The 27,695-nt window shown below is 41.8% G+C and overlaps 2 protein-coding genes across 5 annotated transcripts in view; one reads left to right on the forward strand and one right to left on the reverse strand.

Moving 5' to 3' along the window:
- Positions 1-795: 795 nt before the first annotated feature.
- Positions 796-26,298, forward strand: VPS26C (VPS26 endosomal protein sorting factor C). 3 transcript variants are annotated; one of them, XM_070944311.1, is made up of 8 exons: positions 796-1,255; positions 8,555-8,698; positions 12,135-12,284; positions 13,330-13,410; positions 15,787-15,861; positions 17,180-17,330; positions 17,858-18,010; positions 24,964-26,298. In XM_070944311.1, the coding sequence occupies exons 1-8, from the start codon at positions 1,199-1,201 to the stop codon at positions 25,044-25,046; spliced, it is 894 nt and encodes a 297-aa protein (XP_070800412.1). In that variant the 5' UTR covers positions 796-1,198; the 3' UTR covers positions 25,047-26,298. The 3 variants fall into 3 exon arrangements, with proteins under 3 accessions (XP_070800412.1, XP_070800414.1, XP_070800413.1); XM_070944312.1 differs by lacking the exon at positions 796-1,255 and adding an exon at positions 1,510-1,808; XM_070944313.1 differs by lacking the exons at positions 17,858-18,010; positions 24,964-26,298 and adding an exon at positions 17,673-17,828.
- A 621-nt stretch (positions 26,299-26,919) lies between these two features.
- The window catches only part of TTC3 (tetratricopeptide repeat domain 3), a 71,087-nt gene continuing 70,311 nt past the window's right edge, over positions 26,920-27,695 (reverse strand). For both annotated transcript variants that reach the window (XM_070944310.1, XM_070944309.1), the window contains one exon: positions 26,920-27,382. In XM_070944310.1, coding sequence (XP_070800411.1) covers positions 27,275-27,382 — 108 coding nt within the window. In that variant the 3' untranslated portion in view covers positions 26,920-27,274. The remainder of the gene's footprint in view (positions 27,383-27,695) is intronic.

Below are 27,695 nucleotides of genomic sequence, written 5' to 3' on the forward strand. Positions count from 1 at the left end.
CCCAGGACACTGCCACCATCATAAATGAGTCAGCTGCCAAACATCTGAATTTTGATCACGTGACCATGGGGATACTGCAACAGTTGTTAAAACGGTCATAAATCATTTTTTTCAGTCCTGTTATAACTTTGGTCACTAAACAAACGTAAATCGAGGACTACCTGTATACATGCTGCTACCAGTGGATTAGGAATAAACGCAAAAGAACCGCAAAAGCCTAAAATTAATTTCTGTCAATCATCCAGAAAAGGTCTTTTCAGAAACTTACAATAAAATATAGGAATTAATCCAATCAGATTTCTTGAAAGAACAAACGCAAATCCTTTAAAAGCATTTTAAAGCAAATGTTTCCTTTAGGTTCCTTTCTGCATGAAGTAGCACAGGTCACAAAGGTTGCTTCTAGGTAAATCCGTCTAAGGCTGCAGCTATAGCCTTTTACAGCGTAATCCTGCCCACGATTACCGACGAAGAGATCTGTTTTCAATAGACCCGCTTTTAAATATATTGTACGATATTGCTATTTGGATAGCCACTATTAGAATCCAAAAGTGTAATGATCTTAGCATAGGTTTCCGGTTTGTTTTTGAGAAGGAAAAAAAAAAGTACGGTTTTTAGCAGACAAAAACCTACACCAGCCGCCACTCACGTATATAAAAGTACAACGAAATACTGGCATTCAGGTGGGCGTAACCACCACCTACATCGCGCATGCGGATCACGTCAAGTAGGTTTAACTTCCTTTTCAATGCATGCTGGGAAATATGATTCCCTGCCAAATGGTTTTTCGGGGCGGAGGCGGCAGTCTTCATTTCTTTCTCTCCTTGCATTCCCCGTTCAGACTCTCCCGTTGCAATTCCAGGGGAGACCAAAGCAGGCGCGCGCAAAATCCTCCACCTCTTCTTCTGATTTGCTGCTAGGTAACCGAAGCCCAGGCGGAGCGGAGCGAGAGCTCAGCCTGAAAAATAAATGGCGCCTTAAGAGCAAACGGCACTGAGTCAGATGTGACAGTCGGTGCGCCCCGCCCTGTGACAGGGTGGAGTCACCCGCGGCGAAAGGAAATCAGAGAAAACGGACTCCAGCCGTACAATCTTCTCCTGTTTCCTGCCCCCCCCCAAAAGAATTGGCTGAAGTCACGTGGAAAGGGCCGGTTGGGAAGCCACATGATCCTGAGCGGCCCCAGAGGTTGGGAGTCGTCGCGATGGGTACCGCGCTGGACATCAAGATCAAGCGAGCGAACAAGGTGTATCATTGCGGGGTGAGCATTGTCTGCAGGTGCTGCTGCACAAATCTGGCGATGTGGAGACGCTGGGATGTTAGGGAAGCTTTTATTCGTGCGGAAAAGAGCTCTGCAATCTGGTTGCGATCTTCCTCGGGATTACCACGTTGCATTTCCGAAGACTTCGGCGCGTAAGAGTTTAAGCTGGTTTTTCAGCGCTCGGGATTTTTTTTTTTCCCCAGTCGAAGTTGTGGTTTTTTTTTTTGTTTTTTTTTTTGGAAGTAACTCCTTAGGATCGCAGGTTTGTGGAGCCGTGGGATCTGGGCGTCAGCGTCTGAAGCAGCAGATGAGATCGCGGTCGGTCGGATGATTCTGGAATCCTCCTCCTGGAAGAGGGAGAGGAATTAAAGATGCCCGCCCTGACCAAAACGGACACCTTCATGAGGGGAAAAGAAAGAAAGAGGTCTTCCTGACATCTTGTGTGCAGGATATTTTTCTGGACGCTCAGTTCCGTATGTAACCTCACTACGTTCTAAAAGAGACTTTCTACAACACCGTTTTGCCCCCTGAATATCTGTTTCGTAAGAATTAGGTTATTCACATTTTTTTAAACTCTAGTATTCTGGTATAGTTACTAAATTGGGGATATCCTAAGATTTTATAGGCTCTCTTTATTTTTCTACAGAGTCAGTATTTGAATTTATGAAGTGCAGCAATGGCTTTGGAAGACAGGAGAACAACTCCTGCATTCATAGGAAAACAAACATGTACTTGGGAGTACTGGAGTTGAAGGCTTTGTTCCTGGTAATGTAAATGGTTCAAGATTTTAGAAGATCAGAGTTGGAGCCCGTGGTGTAAATCAGCGTTTCTCAACAGTGGCAACTTGAAACTCTGAACTTCAGAGCCCAGGATTCCTCAGTGAATAAACCCATTCATCTTAAAGTTGCCAAGATTGAAAAACACTGGCATTGAGTCTTGATAGAAAGTAGCTATGTTTGCCTCTGTGCCAAGCGGGAGTTGTGAAGGTTCAGACTCCCCTCACCCCCTGCAAAATAAGAAAAAGACCTAGTTGGGATTGCTAATGATAATTGAGGGGAATTGAAAAACTTTGGATTTTTTTTAAAAAAATCATTTTTTAAAAAATAAATGCCATAAAAAGAAGGGATCCTTTATTCCTGTTCAAATATTTTCTATTAACTTATAGCAAGAAGACATTTTACCTAGTGCATGAAACACTATTTTCCCTGTATAAAGGGCAAAACAGGGTGGTACAATTCTGCAATGCAAGAGAAGATGCTTTCCTGCCCTCAGCAGTCATTGGGCTTTCTACCAAAGGAAGGAGGAGGATTCAGTGCCTGCTTTGTTTGGGATTTTTCTGTTTTTTCTAGGGGTTGGTGAATCTGCTTTTGACAAGGCTGAAAGAAAATAACTGATTATTAACATAATAATTGTTTATTATATCTTGAACTTAATTTTTTCCTAGCTTATCCAAACAATAAAATTGATAGTTAGATTTCTCAGAATCTTTAAGTTTGTAATTCCATTTATTAGAAAAAAATAAACATTTTAAATGAAAAGAGCAAAAATATTGTTTGAATAAATTATACTTTTATATTTAATAAATGCATTAACCATGATAATTATGTGAGTAAATCAAATGCATATTGCATTTGCATTCTTAAAATAATGTAACAAGATTACTAAATGTAGTATAAAAATGGATACTGCATATAGCTCAGTATCTTTGAAAATATATTCCCTCCCCCATAAAACCAATAAAATTCTCCTAAGGATATGTCTTTATTGCCTCTACCTTTTGAATCCCAGACTTTGTGGGCTGGCAAAAGATCCTAAAATTTCAATTCAAAATATTTCCTTGATAATTATTTTCAGTAGTATATTAGTTTTTATATTGATTTACATTTTTATATGTGAATGACATTAGGATCAGAGCTTCAGAGTAAATTGTTTACTTGGATTTTTTATAGTGTTTTTATATTGAAATGCTATGCATGGTTTGTTAATATATGGATTATAGATTTTATATATATATATATATTTGCTTTAATTTATATGCCGCCCTTCTCCGGAGACTCAGGGCGGCTTACAATGCGTTAAGCAATAGCCTTCATACTTTTGTATTTTTATACAAAGCTTATTGCCCCCACAATCTGGGTCCTCATTTCACCTACCTTTGAAAGGATGGAAGGCTGAGTCAACCTTGAGCCTGGTGAGATTTGAACTTGCAGTAATTGCAAGCAGCAGTTGTTAATAACAGTGCTTTAATCCACTGTACTACAGGCTCTTGTAATTGTAAGATTTGATCTAATATATGGATTTGAACTGCACACTTAATTCTCAGAACTATTCATTTCATTGCATTGTACATTCTAAAGTTTGCTGAAAATGTTGAATCATTTGTGTTAAGCACAACTATAATCTCTTATTAATTTGTTTTCAGGTACGCACTCAGTGTATTTTATAATCTATGTGATATTTTTCAAAAACCATATTTGTTCTTGGCCAATAGTAAGGCATTGCCATCACACAAATGTACACACATGTTCATGTCAGTGGCCAATAAACTTTTAATGTCACAGGCATTCTTTTAATATTTATTCATATGTACAGTGAACAACCAAGTGGACATCTTTGTCTTCTTCAAAGTTGAGTGATTCACTAAACATTCAATTTATTCCGTTACATTCCCTTCCTTTCCATCACACATCAATCACTTATACCTTGTTCAGGATTCATGCAAATCATTCTGTCATCAAGAATATCCATGTTATTGTATAGTTTAGTTTTCTGATCAAAAATTGTATAGTCAATTTTCTCAAATTCATATAGATCTCATCGCCACAGTTCCTGTTAACATAAAACCACATTGCATTTCTTAAAAGATATCCTCTCAGATATCTTTTCAATCAAAATATTGCCAAATACTTGTATATCCCTGCTTAGCTGAGGTGGCGCAGTGGTTAGAGTGCAGTACTAGAGACTATTTCAGCTGACTGGTAGCTGCAGTTCAGCAGTTCAAATCTCACCAGGCTCAAGGTTGACTCAGCCTTCCATACTTCTGAGGTGGATAAAATGAGGACTAAGATTGTTGGGGGCGCTATGCTGACTCCCTTTCTGCTTAGAGAGGGCTGTAAAAGCACTATGAAATGGTATATAAGTTTAAGTGCTATTGCTATTAAAATAATTATCTAGTAATTTTGCCATTCATGCATTTTACCTTTTTTAAAATAGGGAAATAAGAATGACATTCTTCCAAACATTAAGCTCATAAATGTTCAATGTTGCACAACCATTTCATAAGCAAGCCATTCAGTGGTGGGTTCCTCCCGGTTCCGCCGAGCCAGTAGCGGTGACGATATGATGTCACCGAACCGCTTCTGCTCCCCCCGCGCCTCCCACCCCCTCCATGTTTTTCTTACCTTTTATTTGGCCCCACCCCCAATCTATTGCTGCCTCCTGAGTCCCAGCTGATGGGCTATAAGGAAAAAAAATGTTTAAACTCTTGCCAGGGGCCTTCAAAGGGCCACCCTACAGCTGATCATTGGTAAAAGGCAGTTTGGTGGTAGACCGGTGCCTGCAAAAATACATGAGTAGACCGGTACAGCTCTGCAAGCAGTTAAAAGCCTGGTAGACCAGTACCTCTGCTAAATCCTAAAGAATTGTCACATGACCATCAAGCCACGCCCACAAAATAAGCCACGCCCACAGAACCGGTAGTAAAAAAATTTAGAACCCATCCCTGAAGCCATTCTATATTTGATCATTTTCCAGTTATACCATCTCTGCCTGCTGTTTGCCATTTTCACAATACCTATTACTTCTTTTTCAACAGATACTTTCTTAGATACTATTTTCTTAGATACTTATAGTATTTTCTATTTTCTTAGATACTTATAGTATTTATAGCATTCACTTCAATTCTATTGATTTATTATTGTTTCCATATAAATTTTTAAATATTTTTTCATATTAATTATGTTAGTTCTACAGAAGGTTTCTTGTTTAAATTTTTTCGCTCTCTTCCAAAACAATTTTTATTGTTTCATTGTGAAAATTATTCTATACTTTATCTGCCTATTTAAATCATAACCATTCCTTACTGTCTTTTATTCCATTATTTGGATCTTCCTTTTTCTTACTATACACATTATAAACTGTCCTGTGCCATCCTATTTTATGAAGTATGAGCATTTATGAGCATTTATTTTTTCTCATTAACAACCTTTATTCCATTAAGCATCGTCTTTCATACTTTCCATTGTTGTATCGCTGAATGCTTTGGTGGCATTTTGTAGCAACATTATTTTTCATTCTATTCAAAGTAGCTTCTATATTCTCTTTCTTTTTGGCCAGTCATTCTGATGAGTGATTAATCTGTCTTCCAAAATATTTTCATATAGGACTCATGTTTTCTCTTCTTACAGACACCTGATTTTCACAGTGGTTTTTAACTTATCTCTTTTTCTACTACATCACTTTTTTTAAACAAAGATTCAGTTTTAATGCTCCCAGACAATCATCTTTCCTATATTTGGAACTTTCATATGCCTTGTGGCCTTTACTAACTTTCTCCATTTTTCATAATAAGAAATCAAAAGGAATCAGCCATATTTTTCTATTCAGTCTTAGGCAGGGGCACAGCACAGAAATGGCATTGGTCGCGTTGGTGGATGATCTCTGGAGGGCTCGGGACAGGGGTTGCTCTTCTGTCCTAGTCCTATTAGATCTCTCAGCAGCTTTTGATACCATCAACCATGGTATCATGCTGCAGCGGTTGAGAGGGTTAGGAATAGGGGGCACCGTTCTGCGGTGGTTCTCCTCCTTCCTCTCCGACCGCTCGCAGTTCGTGTTGGCAGGGGGGCAGAGGTCGACCTCGAGGCGTCTCACATGGGGAGTGCCACAAGGGTCGGTCCTCTCGCCCCTTCTGTTCAACATTTATGTGAAGCCGCTGGGTGAGATCATTCGTGGTTTTGCGGTGAAGTGTCATCTGTATGCTGATGATACTCAGCTGTACATCTCCACCCCAGACCACCCCAACGATGCCCTTGATGTGATGTCTCGCTGCCTGGAGGCCGTGCGGGTCTGGATGGGGAGGAACAGGCTCAGACTCAACCCATCCAAGACCGAGTGGCTGTGGCTGCCGGCGTCCCGATATAGTCAGCAGGTGCCATCGCTGACTATTGGGGGTGAATCTTTGCCCCCCACAGAGAGGGCTCGCAATCTGGGTGTCCTCCTGGACGCACGGCTGTCTTTAGAAAAGCACATGACGGCCGTGGCCAGGGGGGCCTTTTATCAGGTTCGCCTGATCCACCAGTTGCAGCCCTTTCTGGACCGGGACGCCTTGCGCACGGTCACTCATGCCCTTGTCATCTCCCGGCTGGACTATTGTAATGCTCTCTACATGGGGCTCCCCTTGAAGAGCACTCGGAGGCTCCAACTGGTCCAGAATGCGGCCGCGCAGGTGTTTATGGGCGCAACCCGTTGTGCCCGCGTGACACCCCTCCTGTGCGAGCTGCACTGGCTCCCAGTGGTCTTCCGGGTGCGATTCAAGGTGTTGGTTACCACCTTTAAAGGGCTCCATGGCATAGGACCTAGGTACCTTCGAGACCGTCTTCTGCCACCAATAGCCTCCCACCGACCAGTCCGCTCCCACAGAGAGGGTCTCCTCAGGGTGCCATCAGCCAAGTTATGTCGGCTGGCGACACCCAGGGGGAGGGCCTTCTCTGTGGGAGCCCCAGCCCTGTGGAATGAACTGCCCCCGGAAATACGTAAGATCTCCGACCTCCGGGTGTTTCGTTGCGCATTGAAGACCCTGTTGTTCCGCCAGGCCGGGCTATCAACATAATTTTAATTGGGGTATTTTAAATTTTTGGGGTTTTAATCTGGCCAAATTTATTTAATTATTTTAATTTTTAATCATTGTTGTGTCTTGTGTTTTTTAAATTGGCTGTACACCGCCCTGAGTCCTTCGGGAGAAGGGCGGTATAGAAATAAAATAATAATAATAATAATAATAATAATTATTATTATTATTATTATTATTATTATTATTATTATTATTGCAAAGGTCATGACTGAAAAATGGTCATAAGTCACTTTTTTCAGTGCCATTATAACTTTGAATGGTCACTAAATGAATTGTTGTAAGTCGAGGGCTATCTGTACCTTTATTATTTGTTTATAAATAACTCAAAACCATGAACATACTTAATACCCTTTCCTCCTCCCATTTTCCCCTCAAAAACCCTGTGAGGTAGGTTGCAAAGAGTGACTGGCCCAAAGTCGCCGAATTTGCTTTCATGCCTAAGGCAGGACTAGAATTCATTACTGTATCTCCTGAGTTCTAGCCTGGTGTCTTAACTACAAGACCAAACTACTAATTGAAAGACTTCTAAGTAAATGCATCAAATAATACCATTCTTATTCATTCTGGGGACTCCACACGACCCAATCCCTTTTATCACCATACATTGAATTATAATAAGCAATTATCACCATCATATGAATTCCTATTTTAATATATATCAATAGCAACATCATCAGCATCAATTCATACTGTCTTACATCATTTTATTCCTTTCATTCATAATTAAATTTGTACTTTTAACTCACGTGCATGACATCTAGACAAAACCATCTTCATTTACATATATTCTTGTGCTGCATAAAAATGATGTGACTAAATTCTATTGCATTCTCAGCCTATATGCCTCAACATTGTTATTGTGGAGAAAAATAGAGGGTACATTATGTATACCACCTTGAGTCTCTGAATAAAAAGGTGAAATATCCTCTCTAATAAAGTCCCAACATACATACATTCTTTCATTTTATTTATTTATTTGTGATCTTTACCATTTATCCTCTTGCATTCCAAGTTGCAATCTTACATATATTGTTGTTGTCAACAAATGGATTAATATTAATCTGCCATGTCATGCAAGAGGTTTCTGCATAAAAGTATTCTGATACAATAAAGGAAGAGTAAACTACATGATCAGATTTAGATAGAGTCATGCCACAGGCAACATTCTCTGCTAATTGTAAAAATACAATGTTGGTAAGTTTTAGCACATTTTGGCCACTATTCTATACAAACTAAGATATCTAAACTGAAGACTACCTTTGCAAGCCAACTTAATATTATCTACTTCCAGCTAATCAGAAAGTTCATGCAATATATTGACATATTAAGTGTACTGGTACTTCCTTGGATAATTATTGTATACTTAAATACTTAAATTGTCATAATATATAAAATGTAAGAAGTAGTATCAAAACTGATCTATATGATGTTCTCAATTTTTCCCCAATTAGGAAATTCTCACTGGAGTGGTGGTCATAACAAGTAAAGATTCAATCCAGCATCAGGGAATCTCATTAACAATGGAAGGATCTGTAAATCTGCAGCTCAGTGCTAAAAGTGTTGGTGTGTTTGAAGCATTCTGCAATTCTGTTAAGGTAAAACAAAAACCATGGTTTCTGGAGCACTTTTCTAGTATATGAGAAGAATATAAATATAGGGAGTCTGTACTTATTAGATCAGTCCAGCCTTGGTCACTGATGGACCCACAAGGGTTCCAGAGGGAGCTGGAGAGTGTTCCATAAGGTCTACAGCAAGGTCCATGAAGGCCTTTAGTTGCCATTTAGAACAAAAGGCCAGCTGTAGCTTTAGATCAGATTGCACCATGCAATCTCTCGTTTCCAATGGATCTCATCACTCCCTGTGGTTTACAGAGATGCCAAGGGAGATGAAACGGGAGAGGAGACATCTAGAGTACTTCTGGATGTCAACAAAGGATGAACTCAATTAAGCACAGATGAGAGTTGCTATTAGAATCTATTTTGTGGTGGTAAGGGTAGTGAAATCACAATACTGCTGTTATTGCACCCATAGCCTTTTTCTGGGTGACCTGAGCCCACTCAAATTTGTTCCCAGTTAGACTCCAGTGTTGGTGCAAGTCCTGTGGAGATGCTTGGAACACAGTCTTGTCTTGTTATCTGGGAACGGTTGGATCCTTACAACTGTGAGTCCAGCCATCTTGCCCCTCCTGGTTGACCATGGCTGCCTGGGGAGATATGTGGGTGGATCTTGCAGTATTGAATTCATGCTTGAATGAGAGATAGTTCCTTTATCTCTTACAGAAGTGTTGATTCATCCTTCCCCCATTCTCCTCAAAAAGTCATTACTGGATCCCACCATACTGCACAATGTTTGACCAGTGTTCAACCATCCTTTTTAGGAAAGTTTGTAGAGAAGCTGGCTGCACAGCAGCTTCCACAGATTATTTGGATCCTTTTCAGTCAGGATTCAGGCTCACACATAAATTATATTGGTTGCGCTTTTGGATGATTGACAGGAGGATGGGAATAGTACATCCATTCTGGGTGTCATTGACTTCTTGATGGCTTTCAGTACCATTGACCATGGTATTTTCCTGGATTGACGTTGGAGATTGGGAATGGACGACACCATATTGTGCTGGTTCACTTCCTTCCTATGGGGCCAATAGTAGTCAGTGTTGATTTTTAGTGAGAGATTCCACCCTCAGCTCCTACTGTGTGGGGCGCCACAGAGCTTTGTGTCCTCTCCTGTTTTAACATTTACATGAAACTGCTGGGAGAAATCATCTGTCACTATGGGGTGAGATATGATCAGCATGCTGATGATTCTCAACTGTACCTCTCTGCTTCTGACAAATTGAGTGATGCTTTTGATGTCCTGACCTGATGCCTGGAGGCTGTGGGAATCTGGCTAGGGAGAAACAGGCTTAAACTGAACCCTAGCAAGAAAGAATGAGTGGCTTTGAGTTTTATAGCCTTCTGATTTGGGGACTTTACCATTTCTGGTACTGGATGAAATTGCACTGCTCCAAACTGACCTGGTCTTCAATCTGGGGGGTTTCCTGCACTTGACTTCTGCTCAAGGAGGAGATGCAGTCATGGCCAGGAGAGCCATTATCCATCTTTGTGTTGTGTAGCAGTTGTGCCTGTTCCTGGATCGTGAAGATCTACTCATAGTTACACCCTGGTAATCTCCCAGTGGACTGTGTAATACACTATATGGGGCTGCCTTTAAAAAGTATCTGGAAGCTTCAGCTTGTGCAAAATATAGTAGCATGGGCAGTTTTGGATGTTCCTAGGACACTGTTAACACCTCTGCTCCTTGAGTTATATTGGTTGCTGGTTTGCTTCTGGATACAATTCAAAGCGCTAGCTTTGACCTTGAAAGCCCTCCATGATATGGGGTGAGGTTATCTAAGGGATCACATCTCCCTGTTTATTTCTACCCATCCCATCTCATCAGGTTCAGCGGAAGAGGCATGTTGCATTACATCGTAGGTATTACATCTGGTAGGACCCAGGAGATGAGCCTTTTCTGCTATGGCACTCACTCTAGAACAGGGCTGTCAAACTCCTGGCCTGCGGGCTGGATGCATCACGCAGTGGCCACGCCCACAGCCAGTTTAGCGAAGGGGAAACAAGTCCCAATATGTCATGTGACGCTGCTGTGATGACATGAGTTTGACAACCCTGCTCTAGAACATCATTCTCCCTGAGGTAAGGTTAACCCCAACCCTTTTGGCATTTTGGAAAGCCTTTAAAACATTTAAAAAAAAAAAAATCAGGTCTGGGCATCCCCTGGCAGCACCATATATGACATCTTAATTAACCCTTTCACAATCATGTTTTTACTTATGTTAATTATTTAATTGGTTTTAAATATATTCGTTTTTAATAGTTGCTTTTATTGTAGGCCTCACGTTGCTTCATGTTATCAGGAGATCTCAGTTGATGAATTAGATAGAAAGTGTATAATGAAAGACAATGAGCTGTATGGTGACTATGGGTGGACAGTAGCTAAATTTTAATTGGATATTGAGAGTTTTGAGCAGTGAGCATGTCTTAATTTTTCAGTTAGATTATGCAGATTATTTCAGATGTAATAAGGCTTTTATTATTTTTACTATTTTTGAAAGCAGTTCTAATATACAAATGAAAAAGATTACATGAGCGCATGTGTGTGTTTTTAAATTTTATTTATTTTTTTGGTAAAAGTTTTTTATTTTATAACATATGAAAAATTCCAATTTCAGTTGAACAGTGTCTTGTTTGGGTACAAGTACTTTTAGAAAATAATAAAATATTTACAGCAGTAGTGGTTACATTAATATTGATTCTATAGTGAGAGTAATACTTGCTTAACCATTTTAACAAATCTCTCCTATAACATTAATCCTTTTCTTATATTTCCATGTTTCTAACTTCTGTTTTTATTAGCCAACCATTGATAAAAAGAGTCCGATGTCGAAAAATATTCAGTTTCTTCTTTTTCCTTAATTATCATTGTCAATCTATCCATTTATGCATTCTAATATTTTTTTAATTATGTTTTCATCTGTCGGGATTTCTTCACTTTTCCTGTGTTTTTTAAACGTATATGCTGCCTGACTGAGCAGCGGTATATGTATGTATATATGTGTGTACACACACATAACACTTACATATACTCATACACCATTTGGAAAGTTTTATAGATACAGGAGGCTCTCTGCTATTTATTTTTGTCTCTTATGTGTGAAAGGGAGGCAGTGTTAACCAGAGCAGGTGGAAACAGAAAACTTCTGTCTACTTAGTAGAGCATATAAGAATATAGAATGTTTGTGCTGAGTTTAATGTAATGTGTAGACGGTGTCTAGAATTGTTGCAATTGAGTGTACGCGGTACTTCTGTAACTTCAAAGAGTTGAACCTGAATGGACAGGATTGCTGCTCTATTTCTTAAGATACATTTAAAAATGTGCATTTTCAGACATTCATAAGCTTTTTGTTTGCAACAGAAAATAAACGACAATTAACAATTAAGTCTTTCTAATTTTTTTTATTTGTTTTTGCAGCCTATCCAACTGATTAATAGTACAGTAGAAATGGTAAAATCTGGAAAACTGCCTAGTGGTAAAACAGAAATTCCTTTTGAGTTCCCATTGCAAGTAAAAGGAGGCAAAATTCTTTATGAAACTTACCATGGAGTTTTTGTCAATATCCAGGTGAGAGCAGATGATAGTCTACAAAACCTTTGTTCTTTATGGTGATTCTACACAATTGCTTTAATTTTTTTAAGATTTAGCCAAGGAAATTCATGCCATTAAAAGAGTTGTCTGATGGCATGAATTTCTTCTTTGGTCTATTTGATTCAAGTTTAAAGAATCCCATAAGAGCTATGAAAAACTGCACCTTCAAATATTTTCTTCATATTTCCATTATTTAAAATGAAGCAAACTACAGATCCTAGCAAATCAGAAAAATACTGAAGAGGAAACTCTTCATAGAAATGTACAGACTTCTTACACAGTCAGGATTTTTTTTTAATGAGATTCATCTTACCTAATGTAAGCTCAGACCTCTATAAATAAGTTTCTTCCTGTAAGCTACAGTACAGCATAACAAGCTCTCTGGTTTACGGTTTTAATTCAGAATTGATATGGCTCAGTGTCTAATCTCTTTTTATTGGTTAAACATGGGAGTTTTAACTAACAAAACTCACTGGGATTTATGATAGAGGCTTCCTTTGAGCTAATGATCGTGCTGCAGAAATTTGTGTCTCAAAACTATTTGCTTCCCTTCCTTTTGCAAATTATTCAAATTTATCCAAAATATTAATATACCTAGTCTTATGAAAAACATTAGGCTTACTCTTCTTCCTTGCAATGCTTTTTATTTCTAATCTTGAATAACATGGCTTTATTATTACTATAGTTTTAGGGAGATAACCATTGGATTTAGCCCAGTAGCAAAATATGAATGAAATCCTGTATTTGCTTTGTGTTTTTAATTCCTGTTTTGATTTTATTTGATTTTCAGCAATGTGCCCAAAGTATTTTTGAATTGGAAGATTTTTAGAATATATCTTACTTTAAACTAAAAACATTTTGAAATAATGCATTTCTAGGTAGGATTTCCATAGTAAATACAAATTATAGTACACATAAATAAAATATCTAATTTACAAAATTAGAAATAATTAGTAATAAATACTTATTTTTTTATTTCATGAGCAAGATAATAACTTTTCTGTTTTGCATATTTGTATAGTATACTCTTCGATGTGATATGCGACGCTCTCTCCTGGCCAAGGATTTGACAAAATCTTGTGAATTTATAGTCCATTCACCAGTAAGTTTGCTTTTAAGAATTAATTACTAGAGACTTGTGAATATATTCATTTAGTTGTAGTTGACTGTATAAAAAAGTCCCAGAGGAGCACATACACTTAATGCAGTTAAGCAGATCTGTAGCTATTTTTTTTCTCTGCAGAATGAAACTCTTATGCATGCAAAAGCTTGAGTTCCTTGGTTCAGGTACAGATGCAACATACTTCATGTTTCCCTGCATTTTCCCGAATTTATGTGACGTTAAATTTTCTAAGAATATTCAGGCTAATGCTTTGTGCCAAAGATAAATTAAACATATGGATAATTTTGACAATTTTGATAAAAGGATACTGCATGCTTCCTGGGCCATTAAATGGCATTGCTTTAAAGATCAAAGCCATGTCCACTCTCTCAGATTTTAATGGGTGGGCACAAATAATAGGAAAGTAATTAATGAAACTTGGACAGCAGAGGTATTTCAGCAGTTTATAAAGCATACTCGAACTGCCTATGCTGCTATATTCTGAACAACCTACAGCCTCTGAGTTGTCTTTAAATGCAGTGTCATATACAGCAGATTGCAATAGTTCTCATACTAGGTGACTAAAGCATAAATAATTATTAGAAAGGACTCTTGAGTCCAAGAAGGGGCACAGAACACCAGATGAAACTGTTAAAGGTTTCCAGCCACAGCTGCATCCTGCATACTAGTTTGGGGGGTGGGGGTTCACTCCCATTCAGAATTAAAGGTGAAAATCCACAGCATTAGAAGAACTAGGACACACAGCCACGTGGTCTTGTCACTGGTAAATCAATCTGTTCCTTATCCAGAGCCCAGCAGCCTCCAGGCACTGAGACAAGAATTTTAACGGCAGTGGCAGAGTTGAAGTACACAACTGGGTAGTATCTGCATGCTGATAATACCTGTTTTGACAGATTACGTAGGTGCTTCATGTAGATGTTAAGTAGAAAGGGTGAAAGCATTAAAGCCTATGGCACCCCACAAGTCATGCCTCAGGCTCAAACACTACTACCCCCATCAACACCAACTGAAAACCAGCTGCAGAGGAAAGGAGAGAACCACTATATCACCATGCCTCCCATTCCTAATCCTCACAGTGAAGATTTCTTCAGGATCTCATCAACTTCATTCAATCATGACGTTCTTAGTCTTCCCATCCACTCTTTTTTTCATACAGTTGTTTCACAGTTTGATGCTCATTCATTGTCTATATGATTAAGCCACATCAGTGTACTTCTTTCATATCAATCATGTTTGATATCCAAGGTCATCCATGATCATTCAGCATTCATTCATTTTTAACTATCTCTTCTTGCTTCAGCATACATTTTTTAAAAAAATATCCCATTCTAACTTCAATGTACTTTTAGAGCAGAAATACAAGGTTTATATACATATTGGTATTTTGTTCAACAAACAGTTATTCCTTATAGCAGGCAACATAGTTACTACTTTTCTACCAGTATTTATTTGCATGACTTAAAATTATGTATAAATGTTCATGTAAGCATACATTTACATTTGAAGGAGGAGGTAGATAAGTTCTACATAGGTCCAGCAGGTAGCCAGTGTGCTGTAATGGGAAGTATTGAACTAACAGAGACACCCAGATTCTAAGCCATTCACAGCCATAGAAATTTACAGAATAACGTTGAGCTGGTCACTCTCAGCCTAAATTATAAGGTTGTTGTGAAAGAAAGGGAAAAATAAATATTGCATTATACTTAGGAATAAGCAAACCCTAAATGATTTTTACGTAGATCCAGGAAAGAGCCAAGATAGTATAGTGATTAAGATCCTGGATTAGAAGCAGGAAGATCTGAGTTGTCCATACTCAGCCAAGAAAATGATGGAATAACTTTGGGCCAAACATACTATCAGCCTATTCCACCACCAGGACTTTTGTTCTGATGAAAATAGGAGGAGGGAGTGGCATATATGTCACTTGGAGCTCTTGAATGAAAAGCAGAATATAAATCTGATAAATAAAACAAGAATAGGAATTTGAACTTAATGCACTCACAGTATAATATCATGCTGTATGTATATGTAGTTGATCCTATTCTCAGTGTCCTAAAATACTGGGCTGGCCTTGGCTATAATATGAGTTTGCTTTTCATTATCATTAGTTGGAGTAGAAAATTTTTAAATGTTACTTTTTAGCTTAATTAGAGCATGCTTCAAATAGTATATCCATGTGAAGCTTGAATGACCTTAATTGTTCTTACCAAAGTAATTTCTTGCCAAGACTATTCTAGTAGTGATTTATTCTAGCTCTTCTAATACTTAAAGTACATGACTTCAAATATTCACTTTCTCAAACTAATAAATGACTACTAGATTTAGTTCTGAACTTTCTTTTCATTCTTTTTATAGCCTCAGAAAGGTAAGCCAACTCCAAGCCCTGTAGACTTTACTATTACTCCTGAAACACTACAGAATGTGAAAGAGGTAAGAACCATTTTAGAAAAGCAGTTTTGTGGAGTGGTTAAAGGCAACAGACTGGACACTTATGAGTTCTAGTTCCACCCTAGGCACAAAGGCAGCTGGGTGGTATTAGGCTAGTCACTTTTTCTCAGCCCTAGGAAGGAGCCAATGGCAATCATTTCCAAAAACCTTGTCAAGAAAACAGCGGGGATTTGTCTAGACAATTGCAAAGAATCCATTCTAACTTGAAGCACAAAAAGAAAAAGAAAAAATTGGTTTAAAAAAGTTTAAGCTCCCAGAACAGTGGAACAGGGCCAAATTGGACATTGAAACCATATGAAAGAATTTTGTATTCACGTACTTCTTCATTTGCATGTTCCAATTTTCTTCTATTTTTGATTTAGTGGCAAAATGTAACCTGCCATGAAATGGGCAAACCAGGATTTGCCCAAACCAGGATTATATAAATAGCTGGAAGAAGGATAGAAGCATATGGAGTGAGGAAAGAAAATATTTTTATTAAAAGATGTATCTGAAGAAATTCCTTCCGCTTATTTTCCAAATGAGAGTGAGTGTGTGTGTGTGTGTGTGTGTGTGTGTGTGTGAGGGGGGGGGAAGGGAGAAAGGTCTTTCTCAGTGTGGGGAAAAAATCAGTTAAGCAAAACTAGGTTTGAGAGAGCCAGCACTTAATAAAAGCCATCACTGCTTAGGAGAAAATCCCAAAGAAGCTGCTTTTCAAAGGGTTCCTGACAGCTTGAAATGGATCTTGGCTTTGGGAGGCAGGCCTTTACTCATATCCCTTATATGTCATTGAGACTCTTGGAGAAGATATTGTGAGGTTTCTCTTAATTTGAAGTGAGGAATGTGACCCTTTCTTTATTTAAGGCTTATATAGGTGATGATTCTCAAGTATTTTGCATCTTATGATTTTTATGATTTCAGTAGGTATGTTGTGAAGATGACTAAGTACAGATCCAACCATTCTTTATACTGCGTAGTTTTCTATATATTATAACTATATACAGAATTATTAACTATCAATTAACTGCCTACAGATTTAATTTCTGAGGAGTTAATTGCATGCTACACTAAACATATGTTTAGAAAAGCACCTGTTGCTTACATATATATCAGTTCTATTTTGAAGAAAAGATATTGAATAGGATAAGGAGAGGTGATGAAAGAATAAAACGTAATTTCTTCTCTTCCGCTATAAACTAATGATAATAAGAGACAGAGCCATGCTATAAAATGAAAATATGTGAAAAGAACAAGAAAATGTGTACATTCAATTATTATATAAATTACCTCTCTCTCCTTTCCTCCCTCCCTCTGCTTTTAGAGAGCATTGCTTCCAAAATTTCTCATAAGAGGCCATCTCAATTCAACAAACTGCATCATAACACAACCTCTAACAGGGGAGCTGATAGTGGTGAATTCCGATGCTGCAGTTAAAAGCATTGAACTCCAGCTAGTACGAGTGGAAACCTGTGGTATGTTTTTATATCTGCCAGTTCATAAATTGGTGTTGGGGAACAGAATCGGAAGCGTGTTCTTGAGTTGTAACTGTCAAATGCTTCTGTCATTCTGGATAGTTGACAGACTAGAGGACAGCTGGGCCCTCATCCACATCCAAATGTTTCCAGTTGTGATAATGGTATATTTTAGTAACAAACATTGGTGGAATTTATTTGGCAGTTACCAATTGCATATACAAATAAATAAAACTTGGATGTAATTTTTATTAATTCCAAAGTAAAGCCATCTTCAGAAGTTTGAAATGAATGTTCCAGATCTGTGTAATACTAAATTAACTTTATTAATTTTTAATACAGTTCATATTTGAAGTTCCTCCTGCAGCTCTGAAGTGATTTGGAACAGCTCCTCAAAGACATCCAACCTATGAGTGACTCAAGACATCTTGATGATGAATGTTTAATTATTAAACCTGCCTGCATTAGAATGTATTATTTAGTAAGTTGGGGGCTCTGAATGCCACTTGTCTCTCATTTTTGCAAAGGCTGTGCTGAAGGTTATGCTAGAGATGCCACCGAGATTCAGAACATTCAGATTGCTGATGGCGACATCTGCAGAAATCTTCCTATTCCAATCTATATGGTCTTTCCAAGATTGTTTACATGTCCTACACTGGAAACTACAAACTTCAAAGTTGGTATGAACTGCATTTTAAATTGTTAAGCCATACAAACAGGACTTTGTCTAATGCTTTATTTCCATTGTGGTCACCCAGCACCTAGAACAAAAAAACCTATTGGTAGGATATCAGCTGTACAAACCTGTATTATGTTTTCCTTTACTTGACTTTTCCACTGAGATAAAAACTAGCTGTGATTTTTGTTAACTTCTTTTTTTAAAGGAGCGCTGGTCTAACCATTTGGTTGTATTGTATCATCTTTCTTTTCTTGACAGCCTTTCTTTGGAAGAGTCATGATCATAATTATAGTATAAAAGTATTTCAAATGTGGTTCCTCCACAGATTTTTGTAAAGGCCTGTGTTTGTTTGATACATTTTGTATACCACTGAATTAAATTAATCTTCTAACAGTTAACCATATCATATGCATAATATAAAACATGCACAGCAAGCGAAACAATAAAACATCTATGGTTAAAACAATATAAGATGAACAATACATTAAATTACAAGATATCAATACATAACAAAAAGGTTGTATGAACAACAGTGCACAAATATAAATGGCTTCTGTTCAGTCAGAAATATTTTATCAAAGAGTTCAGCTTTGAAGTGACTTCCAAAATGAAATCAAGATGAACTTTAAGCTCTGTAGGAAAACTGTTCAAAAGCAGATTCTGCTATAGAAAAGGAGTGCTTTCAAGCTCCAATAGTTAGGCTGTTGTAATTATTAAAATAAAGTTTTACATTAGAGTGTTTTACCCCCTTTCTCAACATGAGTTTCATTTAAGCAAAAAGAAAAGTTTGGATTGCTAGGTATATTTTCCTGTGCGCTGCTCCCACTATCCATGAATGGGTTAATGCTTCAGCCTTTGGCAAACAACTGAGTGTTAACATAAAGACAAAAGACAAAAGGACTTCCCCCTTTCCCCCTGCTCAGCCACACCCCCTAGTCCCATGATACCCCAGTCTTCGCTCAGTTGTTTGGCAAACTCTGAAGTGTTTCCCGGGAGCTCCTGCTTTAAGGTATTGCTTCCATCCTCTTTTTCTCTTTCTCCCTTCTCAGGGACGCCTAGGTTCTTATTTTATTTTTGATTATTTACTTCCCCCGGTGTTTTTCTTTTTTTAGCTACTTTATTTAAGGTTTTTTGCCTCTCTCGCTAATTGCGATCTCAGAGGCAGCGCTGATCAGCTGGGCGTCGGGTTCGGGGAGCCGAGCCGCCCACGCAGCGCTTTCACCCGGCGCTTTCGGCGCCAAACTTTAAAAGCTGTGGGAAGCCGCGCGGGGAGAGGAGGAGTGCGATCGGCTTGCTTCCACGCCGATCGCACAGAAGCCTGCAGCGTGCAGCCGCGGTTCGCCCGGCTAGCCCTGCCAGCCACCGCAGTGCCGCAGAGGAGCCCCCGCGAGCGGAGAGGAAGCACGGCAGCTGGTTGGACCCTCGGGCCTCCAGCATAAGTCCGGAGCAGACGGAAGCCGCCCAAGCCGCATCCACGTGGCGCCCGCCATCTTGGAAGACCACGTGGGCCGCCATCTTGAGCAAGCCCCCCCCAGCGGCTCCGACAGGCACACCAAGCCTCCAAGAAGGGTGCCTGGGATAAAACTGAGTTAGCTGGTGAGACCTCCGGGCTCTCAGCTGCTGCTTCCAATCGGGCGGGGCAGAGTGCTCAAGCCTCGCCGTTCACACAGCGAAGAAGGGGGGGGTCCTGGCTCGAAGAACAGAGCACAGCCCCATTGCCATGTCTGACGCCCCGTTCTCTTCAGACCCGGATCTAGAGCTGAGCCCACCTCGCAAGGGGGCCAGATCCTCCAAAAAGAGCTCCAAAAAGCGGTCTGAAAACTCTAACCACAGATCAAAATCTGGGACGGGGCTAACTTTCCAGGACAAGGACGCGCAGAGACGCCATCAGGCGCTCGAGAGACAGTGCGCCAAGGCCCAAAAGGCTCTGGCTATGTCCCCCACCAGGGGGCCAAGACCAGAAAATGCTACGCTCTCCTCACCTAGGGAGTCATCCTCCACAATGACCACTTGGACGGAGTTTGTACGGACCCCGGCGACCCCGGTCACGACAGAGGAGGGGCTCCAACAGGCTTCCCCCGCCCCAGGCCGGAGCGAGCCAGCGCCCCTCTCGCCAGCAGGGCCTTCGCACAGCCCTGCCCCGTGTGCAGGAGCGCAGGGGGGGGCCACCAGCGCCATCTCACCTGGACTTCCAGGCCATGTTCTCCACAGCGCTTTCTTCGTTCTTAGCCGCCAGCTGGCAGCAGCGGGCCCCGCCTTCCCAACCTGCTCAGGTCCAGGGGGCGCATCAGCAGGCCCGTAACAAGACCTTCGCCCCCTTGGCACCAGAGTCCTCATCCGAGGAGTCAGACCAACCAGACGAGGCCCCCGAGGACGTCGAGTTCTCAGAAGATGAGGGCCTGAACCCAGACACGCCTGCCTTCACTGGCCTCTTTCGACCGGCACTATTTAGGTCGCTCCTCCACAAGGCACGGCTCACGACTAACCTGGGAGTGCCAGGGGAGGTGAAATCTACACCAACTTCCACAGCAGGGCCCCACGATGCCCTATTCAAGTCCTCCAAACAGGAAAAAGACTGCATCCCCTGCCCTCAGCTATTCTCTGATGTCATCCAAAACGCCTGGGGGCAACCAGCTTCTCAAACCACACCAAGCAGCCTAGACAAGAAGCTCTACTGTTCGGCCCCAGAGCTGGAGGATCTTCTTCTCCTCCCTACTGTGGACCAGCCGGTCGCAGCCCTATCATCGCCATCACTGGTCTCCACAGAGGCGCTGGATGGGCTCAAAGCGGAGGAAAAGAGAACAGAGTGGGCCTTCCGCAAAACACACCAAGCAGTAGCCTGGGCAATCAGGACTTCCACAGCCACGTCCTTCTTCAACAGAGCAGCCCTCATTTGGCTACGCCAGATGCAAGAAAGACTCCCTCCGGAGGACACCAGGCTACTACAAGACATCAACAAGATTATCGCGGCCACCGAGTACGCCTCTGATGCTTCATTAAACTCAGCAAAATTCGCATCAAGAGCACTAGCCTCCACTGTTACGGCTAGGAGGCTATTCTGGCTGCGTCCCTGGAAAGCGGACCTTAAGGCCAAATGGAAGCTGGCTGCAGCTCCCTACAAGTCACCGAACCTCTTTGGTGCAGCTCTGGACCCCGTCCTAGTAGAGGACAAGGATAAGAGGAAGATCCTGCCATCGTCCTACCGCCGCCAGGACCGGAGGTACTCCCCTTATCCGGTTCAACAGCCCTTTCGGCCTGGCTCAGGACCCAGGGGGTCCTTCTCACACCGCTCCAATTACATGGGAGGCGACAGACCACATGACAGGCAGCAGGCACGGGACCGGGGCAGGAACCAGCAATCCAGAAAGCCCTTCCGCGGGGCAGGCTTCAAACCCGCCAGAAGGGGAAAGTGACTCCCAAGCCGAGGGCCCCATAGGGGGGAGACTGCTCCTTTTCCACCACCAATGGGCCCAGTCGACCTCGGACTCGTGGGTAAGGCGCACCATCTCATATGGACTATCAATAGAATTTGCAGGGCCACCGCCTCAGCGCTTTGTGCGGTGCCCGGTCCCCCAGTCCTCCGAACTTCAGACCCTGATGGCCCAAGAACTGGACCACCTGCTAGAGGTCAGAGCCATAGAGATGGTACCCCCCAGCCCACCAGCGCTCGGGGTTCTATTCAAGTCTATTCCTCGTCCCCAAGAACTCAGGAGGATGGAGAGCCATCCTAAATCTAAAGAAATTGAACCTGTCTGTACGATACCACAGGTTCAAAATGCACTCCCTTCAATCGATTCTAACGGGGGTGAGGCGGGGAGACCTTCTCCAATCAGTAGACCTTCGGGAAGCCTATCTCCATGTCCCCATTCACCCGGACCACAGGCAATTCCTGAGGTTCGAATACGCAGGCCAACACTTCCAATACCGGGCCATGCCCTTCGGCCTATCATCGGCACCCCGCACCTTCACCAAACTGGTGGCGGTGGTAGCGGCCAGACTGCGAGCCACCCCAATCAGGGTCCTCTGCTACCTAGACGACATCCTGATACTGTCAACAACTCACGATCAGGCTGTCAGAGACTTGCACATAGTCCTCGAAACGTTCCGGAACCACGGATTCACAATCAACCTCGAGAAGAGCCACCTTCAACCCTCCACTCGGCTCCTCCACCTAGGGGCAGTGATAGATTCCTCCAGAGGACAGGTCTTCCTATCGCCAGACAGGGTCCAGAGTCTCCAACAACTGGCCCTTCAAATCCTGTCAGGGAGGAGGGCCACCCTCCTCCAACTATCGTGCCTCCTGGGGAAGATGGTCTCCTGCTTCGGCATCGTTCCGTGGGCACGCAAACATTCGAGGGCTCTCCAATGGCTGTTACTCCCTTACCAACGCACGGGGAGGGCAAACTCGAAACGCAAGATTCACCTCACCCCCAAGGTGCGCCTCTCCCTCAAATGGTGGACGTCCACGACACTCCTCAAAGGGTCAGAGTTCTTAGACCCAGACAGACTGATCCTCACAACGGATGCAAGTCTTCGGGGTTGGGGAGCGCACCTGCACAACGGGGTAGCTCAGGGCCAGTGGACCAAGGCCGAGCAGCGCAACAGCATCAATCTGCTGGAACTCCGGGCGATCAGATTAGCCCTGCGCCACTTCCGGTCCTTGGTTCAGGGCCGGCATGTCCTGGTCCTGACAGACAACATTTCAGCCAAGGCCCACGTGAACAGGGAAGGAGGCACGAGATCTCGCACCCTGATGCTAGAATCCGAGAGCCTGTTCGAGTGGGCGGAGAAACACCTGCTCTCGATCAGGGCGGACCACATCTCAGGGTCAGCCAATGCAAGAGCAGACTGGCTCAGTCGGACAACGATAGATCAGGCGGAATGGCAACTCCACCCCCGCCTCTTCAGGGAGATCGCCTCCAAGTTCGGGACACCAGTGGTGGACCTATTCGCGTCGCCAGCCAACGCCCAGCTCCCCCGATTCGTGTCACGTTACCCGACACCACAAGCAGAAGACCACGACGCCCTTCACTGCAGGTGGCCAGCAGGTCTTCTATATGCGTTCCCGCCAGTTCCACTGATCCCTCGGCTGGTGCGGAAGCTACTGGCAGAAAGGGCCGAGCTACTCCTGGTGGCCCCCAACTGGCCACGAAGACCGTGGTTCGCCGACCTGGTGGCCCTGTCAGTAGAACAACCGTGGGTGATTCCGCCACACCAGGTGGTGCTGTGCCAGGGCGAGGTCAACCACCCAGAACCAGGGTGGCTCCAATTAGCCGTCTGGCATTTGAGCGGGTCATCCTGAAAAAGGACAACTTGCCAGATTGCGTTGTCAATACTATTCAGGCAGCCAGACGTCCATCGACAACTCGGATTTACGAGGCATCCTGGAGGGCCTTCTGCAACTGGAGTTCCGAGCACCATGTGGACCCCACCACAGCAAGGATCCAGGACATCTTACTGTTCCTTCAGTCAGGGTTAGACAAGGGGCTGGCCCCAGCAACCCTAAGACGCCAGACCGCAGCCCTATCAACTGTCATCTCCTGTGCACCATACCAGTCCCTATCGCATCACCCACGGATCAGGGGGTTCCTCCATGGGGCAACTAACCTTCACCCGCCTGCAGTGCACCGTTATCCATCCTGGGACTTATCACTAGTGTTACGGGCCCTGACAGGCCCTCCATTCGAACCACTGGACTCCACTTCCCTCAAACACTTGACTCTCAAAGTGACCTTCCTCATAGCGATCACCTCAGCGAGACGAGTCTCAGAGTTAGCGGCCCTGTCCATCCGGAAAGACCTCTGCATATTTAAGGTTTCCTCCGTGGTCCTCCGGCTGGATCCAACCTTCATCCCGAAAGTGAACTCTTGGTTCCACCGGGCCCAGGAACTCATTCTGCCGGACTTCTGCCCGTCCCCAAAGGATCACAGGGAGAAACGTTGGCACACCCTAGATGTCCGTCGCGCAATTCAGATATACATACACAGAACTGCCACCTTCCGTCACACAGAAGCTCTCCTGGTCTCGTTCAACTCTGCATCCATGGGGCGGAAGATCTCGGCCCCCACAGTCAGCAGATGGATCAGGGACTGCATCGCATTAGCCTACAATTTGAATACCAGTCAACCTCCAGGCAACATCCTCCCCCACTCAACCAGGAGCGCGGCCACGTCTGCAGCCTGGGCTACACAGGCCTCTGTAGCTGATATTTGCCGAGCAGCAACCTGGTCCTCTGTATCACCCTTTATCCGGCACTACAAGATAGATGTTTATGACTCAGCCGAGGCGGCGTTTGGCCGCCGGGTACTCCAGCGGGTCGCGACTGGAGAGGACTCCGCGGGCAGTCAGCCCCCCACCCAGGGGACGTAAGCTTGGGTATATCCCATTCATGGATAGTGGGAGCAGCGCACAGGAAAATGGACGTTGTCTTACCTGAACGTCCCTTTTCTGGGCGCTGCGTACACTATCCATTCCCGCCCGTTCTTTTGGGCTTCCTGCCCGGCGGTGATTCCCCCCTTGTTTTTTTTCGGTTTTCTAGTTCCAGCCATGTTGGAGCTGGTTTGTTAATAAAGTCTTGGTTGTTTCTACAGCCTGGCTCTGTCAATGATTTTGCGCCACACCTTCGCTCAGACTGGGGTATCATGGGACTAGGGGGTGTGGCTGAGCAGGGGGAAAGGGGGAAGTCCTTTTGTCTTTTGTCTTTATGTTAACACTCAGTTGTTTGCCAAAGGCTGAAGCATTAACCCATTCATGGATAGTGTACGCAGCGCCCAGAAAAGGGACGTTCAGGTAAGACAACGTCCATTTTAGAATAATATTTTTGAACAGTACTAATTTAATGTATACTGTTTTATGCTTTGCTATATTAGTAACTTTATATGTGCTACAGGTACCCCAGATGGTAGATCTAATAATCTGTGCTAATTCCATAATATTTTTTTCCTTTTTTCACAGAATTTGAAGTTAACATCGTTGTCCTCTTGCATGATGATCACTTAATCACGGAGAACTTTCCACTGAAACTTTGCAGAATGTGATTAGGTTTGCTTTACAATTATTGCTCAGACTAGATGCCTCCCATTTGTTGGGCATCAAACTAATTGGCATTGCAGGCTCTAAGTAATACAGCCCTATAAATGATTGACCAGAATTTTAAGTTACAATAACAATGTTCTGACCCATTAAATCAGCGTCCAATAAGCATTGATTCACATTTGTCTACAATGCCACTGCAATGCAAGTGTTAATCTAAGTTGAAATGGGGCCTACACGGCCTACAGCTGTCTATTCTTATTTGTTTATGAGAGTTCTGTGAGTAAGAAATTTAGACATTGAGAGGAAGAATTGGTTATAGCAATGTTTTGACCAAAATTATTTTGTATATATATCTTAGCCTACCATACTAAGAAAATTTTACCTTAACTTTGGAAACTTTTGTATGTCCCATGAGTCATGAGAGATGGGATGTCCCTACAGTCATGAAAGATTGGAAATGCACTTATCAAAATATTTGACCGACATACTAAAACTATTCAAAACAAGTTGAATTTAGACATTCCTGTTTCCTTTGATAGCATCTAAAGACTTTTTGCATTAATTTCTTTTGGGGAATATCTTAGCTTAATTGGTAAAAATGTTGGTCTGACCTTAATAACCAATTGGAGAATTAGTCATAAGGAGTTGAGATGATTCAGTGCTGGCATCTTGTTACCAGATTAATGTTACAAGACAAAAACAATTTGGGGCAACATAGAGGAAAGAGGAAAGAGTGTGGTAGAGGATGTAGAGGTAGAGGAGAAGGTAAAATTATTGCACTTTGCCTATTATTGGAAGATGTTGGACTATATATTGAATACATTTCACTTTTGATATAGTATCATCTTGGCAATACTATAGAAAGTAAACTTTAATTAAGACCTGATATATCTGATTGTTGATGTCAATAAATCATTCATATATTCTAAATGTTGTTCGTTCAATGAATACAATTAGCTGTGATTGATTTGCATAAAATAGCTGAGAGTGTATTTTGTTCTTCACAAATATCCACTAGGAAATTTTAATTTAAGTCATTTTAATTTAACAGCCCATTTTGCTATGCTTGTTGGTGCCCAGGCTTGGTATGTGATTGTGCTTTGCTAGTTGATTTTGCGAACCCAGCTAATGTGATCTATAATATAAAGTAAGCCTTATAGTTTCAGACACTGAAAGCATGTGTAACCAAACTGTCATCAGTGAAGCTGATCATATGAACAAACAAAAACAGAGTTAAAAAGCATTATTGTTTATTAAAGGTCTCACAAAAAATGAGGAAAAAAAGCACTACAGGTAGTCTTTGATTTATTTCCTTTAGTGACTACTTGAAGTTACAACAGCACTGAAAAAATTGACTTGTGGCCATTTTTCACACAACTGTTGCAGTATCCCATGATCACATGATCAAACTTCAGACACTTTTCAGCATCTATGAGTTTCGGTGTCTTGGGGTCATGTGATCACCTATTGTGATCACCTTTTGTGACCTTCTGACAAGCAAAGTTAATGGGAAGCCAGGTTCACTTAACTGTGTTACTAGCTTTACACTGGAGTGACAAGAAAGGTCATAAAATGGGGCAATTAATTTAACAAGCATGTTGCTTACCAATGGAAATTTTGGGGTCATGTTACCTCTTCTTGCACACTCACACATCACATTAAATAATGACTTAAAATCATGGTGTATTGCTACACAATCATGCTAAACAATTTGTGAATTAAGATTACTTTCTAAAGAGGAAGTTATCTGTAAAAATCAAAAAGAATAGGGCTCCAAATGTACTGAATAGCATTGCTCACTAATAACTAATTCAGGGTATAAGACTACAGTCTTATAAACTAACAAGTAAAACTAAACAAATCTGTACTCTACAATTTTATTAATATGTTCTTTATTTAAAGAGACAATATGTATTAGATATGTTTTGTCAACTTTATGAACTGCTCTACTGTGACATAGTAAAAATAGCTAATACAGATATATAAATTACATATTTCTTCCAAAAGTGCAGACACAGATTAACAACATTGGATATATAATGCTGCACCATGTATCTTGACTCACTGGAAATGGCAGAACTAGTATCATGTATATATTCCATAAGATACAAAGGGATAATTTAATATACAATATACTGGAAATAACTGGAACAGAATTCATATATAATTATATTATCATGATTTTAAATAATCTAAATATCATTCTTGCTAATCTGTATATTGCAGTATTTTAAGTTTTTTTGTTACGCCCAGGAAGCTCAGGATAATCTTCTCGCAAAAGTATGTGACGCCGACATGTTGGACATGTACTGTGCTCCTTAATCCATGGCCCAATACACTGAATAAGACATAAAAAGATTGCACAAGTAACTCATTAATAATATATGGCTGTGAAATATGGGAAGAATCCATTCTTAAAAAATAAAGTAAAACTGAACAAAATATTTTAAACCTCCAAAATTAATGGAGGTTTAGCACCCCTGCAATCACATGAAAAAAATTTGGGTGTTTGGCAGCCCACAGGGGTGCCTTATCTCCCCATCTCTGTCCTTTGGGTTGCCCTGGACCTCATGGCCAGTGTTGGAACTGAAATAGACCCCCCCAGGGCTTTCAGCAGTCTCGGCTAGTTGCCAACCACCCCGCCTTTACTT

The sequence above is a fragment of the Pituophis catenifer genome, unplaced genomic scaffold, assembly GCF_029215685.1.
Source record: "Pituophis catenifer annectens isolate HBS135680 unplaced genomic scaffold, rPitCat1.0.hap2 SCAF_4, whole genome shotgun sequence".
In the NCBI taxonomy this organism is placed as follows: domain Eukaryota; kingdom Metazoa; phylum Chordata; class Lepidosauria; order Squamata; family Colubridae; genus Pituophis; species Pituophis catenifer.